This window comes from Alexandromys fortis, unplaced genomic scaffold, assembly GCF_014885135.2.
Source record: "Alexandromys fortis isolate MF-2015 unplaced genomic scaffold, M_Fortis_MF-2015_v1.1 scaffold_144, whole genome shotgun sequence".
Classification (NCBI taxonomy): Eukaryota; Metazoa; Chordata; class Mammalia; order Rodentia; family Cricetidae; genus Alexandromys; species Alexandromys fortis.
In genome coordinates, this window is record NW_026068021.1 from 3,792,287 (window position 1) to 3,807,248 (window position 14,962).

Below are 14,962 nucleotides of genomic sequence, written 5' to 3' on the forward strand. Positions count from 1 at the left end.
TGTGTGTTGGGGGAACATGCCCGTGTCAGTGTGGGAGGAGGTAGGTCACAGGATAACTTTTGGAGTCAGTTTTTCCCCACCATGTGTGTCCCAGGAATTGAAGTCAGGTTGTCAGTTTTGGTGACAGGTTTCTTTACCCGAGACATCTTGCCAGCTTTTTACTTTTTATTTATTCTTTCTGTGTGTCATCCACATGTATAGGCACATGGTACAGTACGTGGAGGTCAGAAAACTACCTGTGAAGCTGGGTTCTCATTTACCTTTATGTGGGTTTTCTGGGGACCAAACTCAGGCCACTGGGCTTGTTTGAGTAGTGCTTTTCCCCACTGAGTCATCTCATTGGCTCTGACATGTTAAGAAGCCCATTTGTTAGTGAAGGTCTTTAATCCAAGCACTTGAAGACAGGGGCACAGGTAGTAGATCTCTGAGTTCAAGGTCGGCCTGGTCTGCAGAGTTCCAGGACAGTCAGCGTTACACAGAGAAACCCATCTCAGAAAACAAAAACAAACCAAATAAGCCCATTTGTTCTTGTGGTTGACTCAGGGCTTTCTTTCCATTTTTCAGAAGGAAAGGTGGGAGGAGCATGGTAGGAGAAGGAAGAGGGCTCTCGTCCTCATTTTCCTACCTCCACCCCGGGGAGGTGTCCCTTCCAATTTAGCATCTTCCCTCCAAAAGAAGGCAGCTGGTGAGATGGCTCAGTGAATAAAAGCACCTGCCCCAGATCTGTGGTAGAGGGAACAGGCTCCCGAAAGTGCTCTGCCTTGCTGAGGGCGGTGCCACGGTAGGTATGCCCACCTATACTCACCCAATTGCCCACTCTTAACTTCAGATTGATAAAGCAGCTAAACAGAACTACTGACCAACCAATCACTCTGGGACTCACTTCCTAGGATCTGAACCCAGCCATTGTGTCTGGAGCAATGGGAAGCATGCCCGCCATACGAGCAATTCATACACAATGGCCCCAGTGTGCAGTTGGAGCCCCAGTGACAGCTGAACAGGAAGGTCCACGAAGCCTACTTACTGTAGATTCCTCAGCAGTAAAGCCCCTGCCTTAAATAAGTGAGGGGCTGGGGACATAGCTCGGTGATAAAACATATTTGTAAAGTTCTGAGTTCTATACTTAGTAACACACAACAAATAAAAAAAAAAAAGCCTGGTGCTTGGGCCAACAAGATGGCTCAGCAGGTTGAGGTGCTTGCTGCCAACCCTGTGAGTCTGAGTTCAATCCCCAAGATGCACATGGTTTGACTCCTTCAGGTCAAACTTCCACAGGTACACTGTAGCCCATGTGCCCTCTCCAATAAATAATGGGATGTATTCATTAAGAGGTGAGTAATCACTTAAAACAATGCTGGTGCTCATGACAACTCAGTCTGACTGAGTCTGTCATAAACTGCTAACAAGTGTCCATGTGATGCTGACACTGTTTCTGTTGTCATGGGGACAGATGGGTGGGAGGAACTTTAAGATCCCTCAAGGAACAGCAGAGAGCACTGGTCAGTTTCCAGGTGAGTGATGGAGCTCCAGGCAGCAAGGACAGTGGAGATGGACAGAAATGAAGCTTCAGGCTGTAGTCACTGGGCCAGGTACTCTGAGACCAACCTTTACCCACTTGGATGCCCAGCCCCACTCAGGGCCATGCCGGGGAGCTTTGCTAACTGGTGTTGGCCCGGTTTTGCTGGGCACTCAACTACCTTGTGCCAGAATGCACATCACAGGCAGTGGTGAATGATGAACCGGAGGAGCCCATGCAGTCCATGGCCACTGTCTCTCAGGCTGGGTTACCCTGAAGCTGATATATGGAGACAGGAGCTGTCTGCAACAATGTAGTATAACCAGTCAAATCACACAGATGGCCACACAAAATAATTAAATAAATTATTTAATTCCACAAACGGCAAAGCAGAAATGTTAAAATTTGTTGAAATCTCCCCACCCCCACTGTCTTAACAAAAATACTGGCTGTTGATAAAGATCCACTCAAAAATATTTTAGGCACTTGGTGGAAAAGACACGAGGGAATGACTATCTTGCTGATTGCTATAAGCAAGTGGTAGGGATGAGGTCTGGTTTCCTAGTCTATCCTTTATCTGTGGGTATCACTAACACTGAGAAATAGAAATGCCAGGACAGTGCACCCACATTGCAAACTCCAGTGTATTTAAAATTGGGAGCAGCAGGGTGGTGGTGGCCCACAGCTTTAATGCCAGCACTCGGGAGGCATAGACAGGCAGATCTCTTGTGAGTTCAAGATTAGCCTGGTCTACAAAGTGAGTTCCAGGACAGCCAGGGCTACATAGAGGATCTGTGCTGAAAAACAAACAAAACAAAACAAAAAAAATCAGGAGAAACTTCATCAGTGAGTCAAGACTAGGCATTCTCTTCAGCCTAGGATGATGGGACAGGGCCCAAAGAAATTGGATGGTTGTCTTTACAATTGCTTTGGCTTTCTTGCAACATGAAGAACATTCTTGGTGGGCATGGAAGCAGGCCAAGCTTGTGAGGGAACCTTAAAAACATCATATTCAAGCAGGTAGCTGGGAAGCTGGCAAGGATGGGCCATCTAACTTTAATTGTAGCTTTTTGTGGCCTCTGTGTATAGTAGGCATGTTACAAAATCCCAGAACCTGCTTAGGAAAGACAGACGCTGCTGCTCAAAGCACCATCTGGTGGTTGGTGGGTCCGAAGGATGCCTGGGCTATAGACATGGCTGCCCTAAGTGCAAGGTCTCCAGGCTACCTGTGCTGCCCTTCAGAGAGCTAGGGCCCTTCAGTGGCTGCTGCACACGGTCACCGAGCAGCAGCCATGGCCTGCATGTGCTGCAGCAGCTGCTCGCAGTAGGCTGATGAGCGGTGTTTGTGGACGACGGCCTCGGTCTCTCGAACGAGCACATCTGGGAACAGGACACTGCCTTCTTTGAGGACTTCTAAAAGAGACCACAGAGCCCTGAATCCAGCAGCAGAGGGCTGGGAGGGAGCCCACCCCTGGGAGGGAGCCCACCCCATGCTATATAGAGCTGGCAGCTTTCTTTAGAGATGCTCGGTAGATCCCACGGGGCTGAAAACCACCTTCGGTAGCCTTGGGCACAATGTTCAGAAGGTGGAGGGTAAGGCCTCACGCCCCCTGGGATGCAGTGTCTGCTTTTTTTCCTTCTCTAAAAAGATGCGCATGCATGCATGTACATGCATGTGGAACTCAAGGGGCAACCTTTGTGTGTCAGTTCTCTTCTTCTACCATGTGGGTCCTGGGGACTTAGCTCAGGTCCCCATGCTTGACAGCACATCTTTTTATCTGTTTAAGCCAATGAAGCCAAAGGAGGCTGCGGCATAGCCAGTCTTCACTCACCCCTGCAATGGCTATTCCCATTCTTCCTTTTAAAATAGCACAGCCCAGAAAGTGTCCTATACCATGCAAAGCTGTTTGTAAAGGTATTCTTACTATTTTTATTCTTTTTTTGTCTGTGTGCATGTGTGTAGCATATATGTGTGCACATATGGAGGTCAGAGGTCAGTGTTGGAGTTTCTTCCTCTACTATTCTCCACCTCTGCCTAGTCTGATATCCTGAGTTCTACCCCTGGAATCCACATGCTGGAAGGCAAGAACAACCTAATGCAAGTTGTCCTCTGACTTCCATGCACATGATGCTGAGCACACGTGCCCCCCCCCAAATAAATACAAATATTTAAAACATGGGGGCTAGAGAGATGGCTCAGCAGTTAAGGTCACTGGCTGCTCTCCCAGGGGACCTGGATTTGATTCTCAGTGTCTCATGGCAGCTTATAATCATCTGTAACTCAAACTCAAGGGAATTCAATGCCCTCTTCTGGCCTCCATGGGTCCTTCATTGCATGTGACACACAGACATACACAAAGGCAAACACTCACACACACACACACACACACACACCTGGTTTCAACTAATTTCTCGCTCAGTAACTCAGGGTAGCAGAACCCAGAGACAGCTGCGCCCCATAAGCCCTCGAGAGCTTACCTAGGACTGTATCCTGGATGGCACTTTCAGGGTCATCCAGATGGACCAGAAGCTCCCTGTATAAGAACTGAATGCTGCTCTGAAAGGCAGATTTTCCATCAGAGTTCTGCACACACTTCAGCCAGGTAAGCAAGGCAGAAGCAGCAGCCATCCTCACGTCATTGGAGACATCATCTAGGCGCTTCAAGAGCTCTGTGGGGAGGAGACAGGTCAGAGAGGCCATGCATGCAAACTTAACCCTGCCCGAGAGGGTGGAGGGCCCGAGAACCCACCCTGCAAAGGGAGACTCTCCAGAAATAAGCATCTTTAACAGATGGAGCCTCACCGTCCTGAAGCTGTTCAGTCCCAACAGTCACACCAGACACTGGTGGCTGCTATGGGCTGAAGAGCCTGAGGCCAGTAAGGCGACAATTGTGCCAGCTTTGGTTTATCTCCAGGAATTCCTTGGCCAGGCTGTGTGCTGTCAAACACATCTATTCTTCCTGACAGGCAGAAGCTTTTAAAATAATGGGTAAGAGTTTCATTAAACTTAGGCTTAGCTGGGTGGTGGCCCACACCTTTAACCTCAGCACTCAGGAGGCAGAGGCAGGCAGATCTTTGAGTTTGAGGCCAACGTGGTCTACAAGAGCTAGTTCTGGGACAGGCTCCGAAGCTACAGAGAGACCCTGTCTCGAAAAACAAAACAAAAAACGAACAAAAACCCTTAGGTTTTACCCATAACCTGAAAAACAAACAAAAAAACGAAACAAAACAACCTCTCTGGGGCCAGATGTGAGCCATGGCTGCAATGCTAGCACTTGGTAAACTGAGACAGGAGGGCTGTTCTAAGTCTGAGGCCCAGTTAGGCTAGACGGAGTTCTAAATCATTATGGGCTAAACCTATCTCAGTTAACCAAAGGAGGCAAAAAACAGTTTCTGGAACCTACTTCTATAGCATGAACCTTCTGGAGAATGGGCAAGTAGCATAAAAGCTGAATGCCGGCCTAGGCAGGTTGCCTCTTACCTGTCTCCGAAAGCTCATGAGCAGGCTAGCCCTGGCTTACTGAAGGCATGAAAAGATCACTACACACAGAGTGCAAGGCCTCCTGCCAGGAGTATTAGGACAGGGACCTGCTGGAATAACTCATGGGGGATACAGCTGGGCTCTGGCTGCAAGATGTTTAGAAGCCCAGAACTTTGCTATGCAGACCAGGCTGGCCTCAAACTAGAGATGTGCTTGCTGGATTAAACGCGTGTCCCACCATGCTTAGTGTAGGACTTTTTGTTTTGCTTTTTTGAGATGGGGGCTCACGTAGCTAAGGTAGGCCTCAAACTTTTGATCCTCTTGCCGTCACCTCCAAAGTGCTAGGGTCACAGTTGTGTGCCATCACATCTAGCTTTCTTGCTTGTTCTGACATAGGGGCTCACTGTATAGATAGACCTGGATGGTTTGGAATTTTCTATGTGGTTCAGATTTACTAAGATTTGTAGTAATTCTCCCTGCCTCTGCTTCTCAAGTGCTAGGACAAGAGGAATGTGCAGGAATGGCCAGGTCTTAACTTGCTTCTAAAGGATGTTATTATTTTACCTTCTTGACATACTAAACACTTTAAATAAGAACTATAAGAGGGTTTGTCCCTCAACCCTCTATAGTTTTACCTGTCCTGAAGACCATCCATCAATCACTATAATGTCCTCATTTCAATTTCTTGGAAGCTGTGTTAGAATCAATCATCTCTGCACTGGTTCCCTCCACGTTCCCACACCCGCTGTTCTGTCTGCTGACTGTTCCCTCACACTGTTCTTCTCAGGGTGTATCTGTTCCCATGGCGCCCAATGTTCTGCTTAGCACTGTCCCTGTCAGCTCTTAATGGATGCCCTGACTTCCCCCCGTTTCCGGCCACCGTCTGGGATCTTGCTGACTCTGATATCCTCATTTTCTATCTATAATTTGCTTGGTGCTCAGGCTGGTTGTAGACAGGTGGTAAGGCTGTCCCGTGGTTCCATGTAGACTGCTTTCTCTAGCACTTAGAAGGTAGAAGTCTTATTCTATACCTTCTTTTTCTTACTGGGGATCTGGACACAATTCCTGCTGAGGAGAACCTCCCACTCAACATAGGGCTACACCCTAGTGGTCCTGGAAACAGAGCCTGGACCATCTCCAATAATGCCCAGAGCGGTTCTCCTTGCTTCTGGTGTGGGCTGCTTAGTCAAGGCTGGTTCATTTGTCACTGTGGTATATGGATACCCAGCACCCACTCAGTCAGGAGTCAAACAAGTATTTCCTAAGTCTGACTACAAAAGAAGTTACTAAGTAGCTCTGTCCCCCTCATTCCCACCCCAGCCCCCCACCTGCCCCCTCCAGTATCTTACCAGGATAGACCTTGAGGAATTTCTCTGGTTCCATGGTATCCCCTGAGTTCTTGAGGAACACACTAATGATGCGGCAGGAGACCAGGCGTGTAGTCTGGGAGTCATCCTCTAGTGTGGCCAGCACTTGTGGCATCAGGGTCTCCTGTGCCTCCTGCACCTGCAAGCCACAGATGGGTGAGAGGACATCTGGCTACCCGTGCTGTCCAACTCCTCAGTGCTCTCTGACAGGCACTCCTGTCTGCAACACCATGCAGTTAGGAATGCTGTATCCATTTTTACCAAGAAGTAGACTCGAGTCCACCCTGCCCCTGAGACAGGGTTGTTTTCTGTGTAGTTCTGGCTGTCCTAGAACTCAGTCTGTAGACCAGGCTGGCCTTGAACTCACAGAGATCTTCCTGCCTCTGCCTGTGCTGGGATTAAAGGTGTGCACCACTAACTTCCAAGTGTTTGGTTTTGTTTTTTAGTAATAGTTTTGTTTATGTGTATATGTATGTAGCCATACACATGTGCCATAGTACATGTATGTAGGACATGTCAAGAGGACAGCTTGCAAGAGTCAGTTCTCTCCTTTCATAATATGGGTCCTGGGAACCAAACTCCGGCTATCAAGCTTGCTGGCATTTGTATCATTTTTACCGGCTGAGAGAGCTGGAGGATAGGTCAGACCATGCCAAGTACAGACAATTCAGTTCATCTATAATCCTAGCACTTCAAGGGAAGACTCAGATACACAGTGAGTTCTAGGACAACCTGGCCTACAGAAAATTGTCTCTAGGGGAAACCCAACCAACCAACCAACCAACCAAAAACCCAAGAGGGGTTTGAGAGATGATTCAGATGGTAAGTGCTTGCAAGGATCCAAGTTCAACCCCCAACACCCATGTAAGGGCTGTGTGTGGTGATACACATCTGTATTCCCAGTGCCAGGGAAGTGAAAAACCAGGATCCCCATGGTCTTCTGATTAGCCAGCCTTGCTTACCTGCAAGACCAGTAAGAGACCCGACCCTGCCTCAGAAAACAAGGTGAGCAGCATGTGAGGCACGACTTCTGATGTCGTCTTAGGGTTACTATTGCTGTGATGAGGCATTGTAACCCAAACTTGGGAAGGAAGGGTTAATGTGGCTTATCCTGAATTACCATTCATTGCGAGAGGCAGAGACAGAACTCAGACATGAAGGGAACCTGCAGGCAGGAGCTAACACATGGAGGCCATAGAGGAGTTACTGGCTTGCTCAGCCTGCTTTCATACAGAACCCAGGGCCAGCAGCCCAGGGTGTTCCCATCGATAATGGGCTGGCCCTCCCATATCAATCACAGATTAAGAAAATGTCCTACAGGCTTGCCTGTTTACAACTGGATCTTAAGAAAGCATTTTCTCAATTGTGGTTTCCTCTTCTTGAGAACCTTAGCTTGTGTCAAGTTGACATAAAACTAGCCAGGATAGATATTCAGAATTTGACTTCTGGCATGAACACACATACAGATACATACAGGCATACACAGCCAAAACAAAAGAACCCTTTGCCCCACTACAGTAAATTGCAAAGCATGGCAGTTCTTGAAGGGGAGTGATAGAGAGAAGAGGCAGGAGATGATGGCTGCCTAGAATCCCCCAGTGAGGGGCTGGGGTGTGGCTCAGTGGCAGAGCACCTGCCTACAATTCTCCAACTTCATTGAGAGGCTGGGGTGTGGTTCAGATGTAAAGCACTTGCTTAGCATGTAATGGGGGCCAGACCAGGGAGATAAAAACACATTTAGATGCATATAGAAGGTTGTGTATTACAAGAAGATAGGGTAAGGCATGAATCAGTGAAAGGGGGCTAAAAGGGTCTGTAAGCAGCCTGAGTAGGGCTTCTGTGTCACCAGGAAGGCATCACCTTTACTAAGGAGGTGAAGGGGATGGGGGAGGGTATGTGGGTGTGAGGTGGGCTGCAGGCCTCTCCTCTGGAGTCCCAGCTGAAGAAGGCAGGCACCTGCAGGGAAGGAGGCATTGGTAGGGACAGGCAGTGTAGCAGCAGGTTCTGGAGTGAGGACCTGGTGGCAGTTATGACGGTGCTGCCACCTAGTGGATCTGCAGGAAAGCAGAGTCAAGCTTCTGTGCCACTTTCTAGGGAAGAAGGGTTCCTGGAAATAGGCCTTTTCATGGTGAAATAAAGATATGACAACAGAGCAGGGCCCAAGGATGATCGCAGGGGCTGACTGGCAAGAACATCCAGTGGGGAGGTAGAAGAAGCAGGCTGGGGGTTCCACTGGGGAGGGCACCCACGTCTGGGGGGTCCACTGGGGAGGGCACCCACGTCAGTGACATGGAAATCATGTAACATGGGAAAGGGATCATGGGACAAATGAGGGTTTTGTCTGCAGATTTAATTGTTCCTTTGCTGATCTATGATCAGAAACACTTCATTCTCTATGAGCAAATGTTCCCCAGCCCAGATCTTGATTCTGAATTTCGGATCACCTTAACCATTTCTATTTTAATTTGGTCAGTGGAATTCCTCAAACTCTGAGAACTAGATAACAACCTTCTGCTGTCAGCAGGGGGCGAGCATACACTGTGAGTGGCTGGCAGAGGCCTGTCACACTTCAGAGATCGCAAAGGCACATTTCCTGGGCAGAGCAGAAGCATCAATTTTCTATAGTTTCAGTGTCCTGGTTTATTTCACTAGCCATACTAACAGCGGTGCAGTTTTGGCCTGCCACTCCCAGCTATTCTGTGTGTTGCTAGAAATTGACAGGTACACCTCCAATCCTAAACTTGTAATTTTGTGAAGATTATTCAATATAACTTGCTTTGGCACCAATCTTTAATAATACATGCTACATTATGTGTTCAGATGTAATGCATATGTGTGTACATGTGCTTATGGAGGCCAGGAATCAACACCAGGCATTTTCCATTATCATTCTCCAACACACACACACACACACACACACACACACACACACACACACACACAATTTCTATGTGTGTGTCTGCTTCTCGTATGTGTACCATGTCCATGCCTTCAGAGTCCAGAAAAGGGTGTCAGTTCCTCTGGAGTTATAGGTGGTAGTGAGCCACCAGACATGGGTGTTAGAAATGAACTTTCCCAGCAATCGGGAGGCAGAGACAGGCGGATCTCTGTAAGTTCGAGGCAAACCTGGTCTACAAGAACTAGTTCCAGGACAGGCTCCAAAGCTACAGAGAAACCCTGTCTCGAAAAAAACCAAAAAACCCACCCCCCCCCCCAAAAAAAGAAAAAGAAACTAAACTTTGGTCCCCTGCAAGAGCAGAACCATTTCTCCAGCCTTCACCTTATATGTTGACACAGGATCTCTCCCTAAAACCAGAGCTCACTGAGTGGCATTGACTGTCTCTGCCCTTCCAGTGCTAGGGTTACAGACCCATGTGATTATGCCTTTTTTTAAAAAAAAGAATGCTGGAGATCCAAACTTAGATGTTCATGATGGCATGTCATCTCCTCAGCTCTACCACTCTAACTGCCTAGGTATTAACTATGTAAATTATAGAACAGTGTGCCTGGTACATGGGCCAGCTCCCAGGGTGTTAGACACCATGCTGAGGCTTTACTTGGAAAATCCCATTTATTCTTCACACTAGCCAAAAAAGTCAAGGAGCATTTTAGACAGATAACCAGAGCAGAGAGAAGTTAAGTGGTGGGTCAAGACTCTAACCCAAGTTGTGACTCTGAGATCTGCTGCTAACCACCACCATTAACACTTTCCAATATGACAGTCGCAAGCCACATGTGGGGAGCACTGAGCCACAGCCAGTCAGAATCACACCACAATTCACTACAGCTGTGAAGTACATAACAAGCAAGAGGAACTATCTCACAATCTGTCAAAGACCAACTCCCAGCTGAAAATGTTTTGGGTACTAGTTATTAGGAAAAAAAACTTAAAAAAAATTTGCCATGGGAACACCCATCTTTATTGTGGACAGGACCAATCCCTGGTCTTGAGGTCCTGGCGATATAAAATGGAGAAAGTGAGCTGGGCAGCAGCATGATTCACTGTAGTCCGTTTCCTCTGTTTGTTTGAGACAGGGTCTCATTATGTAACTTTGGCTGGAATACAGTCAGCCTACACAAAGAAGGAACTGGCTGCATAGTCTAGGTTGCCTTCAAACTCAGAGATCTGCTTGCCTCTACCTCCCAATTACACTAACTTGTCTGCTTCTTGACTGTGGATGTGACGAGCTGCTTCAAGATCCTGCTCTGTTGGCTTCCCCCGCCATGACGGACTGTAACCTTACTGTGAGCCATGATAAGCCCCTTCTCCTCTGAGTTGCCTTTGTCAGGGTAGGCTATCACAGCAACCAGATAAGAAACTAAGGCAGACCTGGATGGAGGTGGGTGGTCCTTGGACTTCCCACAGGGCAGGGAACCCTGATTGCTCTTTGGGCTGACGAGGGAGGGGGACCTGGTTGGGGGAGGGGGAGGGAAAGGGGAGGCGGCGGTGGGGAAGAGACAGAAATCTTTAATTAATAAAGAAATAAATAAATTAAAAAAAAGAAACTAAGGCAGGAATGGCCAAGATCAAAAACACTGATGACAACTTATGCTGAAGAGGTTGTGGGGAAAAGGGAACACTTCTGCATTGCTGGTGTGAATGCAAGCTAGTACAACCCCTCTGGATGTCAGTGTGGCAATTTATCCAGAAAATTAGGAAACAACCTTCCTCAAGACCCAGTAATATCACTTTTGGGTATATATCCAAAGGATGCTCAATCGTGCCACAAGGACATGTGCTCAACTATGTTCATAACAGCTTTGTTTGTCATAGCCAGAACCTGGAAACAACTTAAATGCCCCTCGACTGAAGAATGGATAAGGAAAATGTGGTACATTTACACAATGGAGTACCACACAGCAGAAAAAGACAGCGACATCTTGAATTTTGCAGGAAAACGTATGGAACTAGAAAACCCAGACTCAGAAAGACAATTATCACATGTACTCACTCATAGGTGGTTTTTAAACATAAAGCAAAGAAAACCAGCCTACAAACCACAATCCCAGAGAATTTAGACAACAATGCGGACACTAAGAGAGACTCACATAGATCTAATCTACACGGGAAGTAGAAAGTATAAAAAGATAAGATCTCCTGAGTAAATTGGGAGCATGGGAACCTTGGGGGAGGGTTGACGGGAGAGGAGAGGCAGGGAGGTGTGCTAAGAAAAAGGTAGAGCTCAATAAAAATCAATTAAAAAAAAAAAAAAGAAACTAAGGCAGTTTGTGAACCTAAAGCAGAGAGGCCAGATCCCAGACCCTTCAAGGAGATGGTGCCTGTTACAAACAGGGCACTCAGACCTAGGCCTGGCTAGACCTGACCACCCAGGTCTCAGCTCTACATGGTCTCTTGGTAGCCACAAGGGCAGACAACTGGGATGGGCACAGAAGTCCTTACCTGCTTGGCCAATAGGATGTCACTGCTGGTGAGTGCCCACAGACAGGATATGGCAGCTGTCCGGATGGCTGCAGCCGTCCTCCCTGCATGCCACTGCAGGTTGGGGGCTAGGATGTCATTCACTACCATCTCCAAGTAGCCATGGAACTGTCTGGAACAAGACGGCAAGTAAGGAAGGACACACAAGCTACTCTGAAGGATAAACTGCAGTTTGGGAAGGAACTAGACTGACGTTTAAGAAGTTCAGGTGAGAGGCACAAGAGAAGACCCAGGAGCACCAACTTATGAAGCAGTTCCCACCAACAGTTGGGGGTCTCTTCTGGAGGCTGATAGCCTGTGAGACCAGCAAGGAAGGGGAGCAGGTGAACCATGAAAGCTAACTAGGATGACGTGACTTCATACACTCAACCGAGAATGTCTTAAGGTTTCTATTGCAGTGTAAAGAGACACCATGAACACGGCAACTCTTAGAAAGGAAAACATTTAGTTGAGGTGGCAGCTAACAGTTTCAGAAGTTTAATCCACTATTATCATGGCAGGAAGCATGGTGGCCTGTAGGCAGACATGGTGCTGGCTACATCTTGATCAGAAGGCAGCAAGAAGTAGACTGTGACACTGAGTAAAGCTTAAACAATAGAGATCCCAACGCCTGCCCCCACAGTGACACACAGTGACCCTTCCTGTGAGCTTATAGGGGCCAATGACATTCAAATCACCACATAGGTACTGAGCTGTTTCAATTTCCTGAGTTCATGACTGGGGACAGAATCCAAGAGCTTGGCATGCTGGGTGACGACGACATCCCAGCTAGCTCTTTATGTGCTCCAGCGTTCAAGAAAAGAGTACCAGGGTCTACAGAGATTGGCAAGGACTCCTTAGTGACCTGACCCTGTGTCCCTCCCAAAGATGTGACCCTTGCCAAGTGGCCTGGTAAACTTGTGGCTTGTGGGGGGCGCTGTACTCGAGTGCTTTATCAACCATGATCAGTCATTTGGATCACATGGCACCTCTATCACAATCTACTGAACCTGCTATCTACTCCACTAAAACCAAGGAAGCAAGAAATGACATGGGGCTGGAGAGATGGCGTGGTGCTTAGGAACACTTGCTGCTCCTTCAGAAGACCTGAGTTTATTTCCCAGCACCCTCATCAAGTGGCTCACAACCACCTGTCAGACTCTCCCTAACAGACTGCTCAGGAGTTCTCTCCTTACCACTGCTGGTCTGGAATCTGCTCCCCCGAGTGCAGAGACTGCATGCTTGTCCCACCATACCTAATCTGTATAGTGCTGGGGATTGAACCCTATATATTAGGCAAGTACTCTACCAACTGAGCTATACCCTCAGCTCAATTTTTGTTTTTTTTTTGAGACAAGAGCTTGCTATGCAGTCAGGCCAGCCTGGAACACCAATCCCTCTGCCTCACTTCCTGAGTGCTGAGCTGACAGGCATGCCCCACTACTCCTGGTTTACACAGTGCTGGAGATAGAACCAAGGCTTCCTGCATGCCAGAGAAACACTCTACCCACTGAGCCACACTCCCAGGCCTAGCCAGTGACTGCAGTTTTAAATTTTACATTATATTTTGTTTATTCTTGTATGTGAGGGTGGGATGGGGAATGTGCCAGTGCGCATACAGAGGTCAGAGGGCACGTACAGGAGTTGGTTTCCTTCTTCTTCCACCACATGTGTCCTGGCATTGAACTCAGGTTGTCAGGCCTTGGAAGCAAATGCCTTTACTCACTGAACCATTCTACTGGTCCTCTATTCCAGAATTTTTACATGAAATTTACTCAAAGGCTGCCAAAGGGACGGAAGCAAAGGCCACTTACAAAGGCGGTAGCTTGGGGAGGGCTTTCTGTAGCTCCTGCTTGCTCCCTCACAGGCCTCTCAATAGCTCGGGCAAGAGTGAGAAGGGGGGGGGGGGCAGGTAGGATGCTGTGGTGCTGCCACTCTGGCCTGCTGTCAGCTGAGCACTGTCTTCTCTAGGTAGGGAACCCCAACCTCTTAGGGGTGCACACTGCCAGACTGAGCTCTGCCTGGATAATCTTTCACTCTTCATTTTGTAATCTATAAATCAAAACCAAATGACATTCATGCTGGCTAGTTTTGTGTCAACCTGACACAAGCTAGAGTCAGTTGAAAGGGACCACAACTAAAACACCGCCTCCATGAGATCTTGCTGTAGGCAAACCTGTAAGGCATCTTCTTAGTGGCTGATGGGGGAGGATTCAGTCTATTATTGTGGGTGGTGGCGCCCTTGGGCTGGTAGTCCTGGGTGCTATAAGAAAGCAGGCAGTTGGGGGCTAGAGAGATGGCTCAGCAGTTAAGAGCATTGCCTGCTCTTCCAAAGGTCCTGAGTTCAAATCCCAGCAACCACATGGTGGCTCACAACCATCTGTAATGAGGTCTGGTGTCCTCTTCTGACCTGCAGACACACATGTGGACAAAATATTGTATACATAATAAAGAAATAAATATTTAAAAAAAAAAAAGCAGGCAGTAGCCGGGCAGTGGTGATTAAAGCATGCCTTTAATCCCAGCACTTGGGAGGCAGAGGCAGGCAGATCTCTATGAGTTCAAGGTCAGCCTGGTCTACAGAGTGAGTTTCAGGAGAGGCTCCAAAGCTGCAGAGAAACCCTGTCTCGGAAAATCAAAGAAAGCAGGCAGAGCAAGCCAGGCTCCTGCCCTGACATTACTCAGTGATGGACCTGGTAGTGTAAGTGAGATAAATCCTCCTCAGATTTGTTTTGGTCATGGCAATAGAAAGTCCAAGACAATGTTATTTTCAAACCACCGCTACCCAAACAGTAGCAATTTTCTCAGTAATTCATCTGCATAATTGGAATCACCAGACTGACTTCATCCTGAGAGGTCTGAAGTGTGTTTTGGGGAATCTAGTCCAATCCTGGGAGCTGTGTTTGTGGATCGGGGGTGGCTGCTTGTTCCTCAGCATACTGGGTTGCATGTGGAGAGGGCCACAGCCCCGGTGGCAGCCCAGGCTGCTATGCACTCACTCCATTCTTGTATACATGCCCGCCCAGTGGCCTGCTGCCAAGATGCTCATTAATACCTTTTTATGGTCCCCTTTCAGCCCTGAGGTTTTTGCAGATAACAGGAAATAGAACTTCCTGCAGCGTGAGAGGCTGGCAGCCAGCCCCACACTAGGAGTGCATATGAAAGGGAAAGATTAGAAT

At 47.9% G+C, this 14,962-nt stretch overlaps 1 protein-coding gene across 2 annotated transcripts in view; it reads right to left on the bottom strand.

Annotated features, from left to right (window-relative positions):
- Positions 1-1,869: 1,869 nt before the first annotated feature.
- Dnaaf5 (dynein axonemal assembly factor 5) overlaps positions 1,870-14,962 on the bottom strand; it is a 39,156-nt gene continuing 26,063 nt past the window's right edge. For both annotated transcript variants that reach the window (XM_050163220.1, XM_050163219.1), the window contains exons 10-13: positions 11,766-11,916; positions 6,347-6,503; positions 3,995-4,186; positions 1,870-2,929 (exon numbers count right to left, since the gene is read on the bottom strand). In XM_050163220.1, coding sequence (XP_050019177.1) covers positions 2,793-2,929; positions 3,995-4,186; positions 6,347-6,503; positions 11,766-11,916 — 637 coding nt within the window. In that variant the 3' untranslated portion in view covers positions 1,870-2,792. The remainder of the gene's footprint in view (positions 2,930-3,994; positions 4,187-6,346; positions 6,504-11,765; positions 11,917-14,962) is intronic.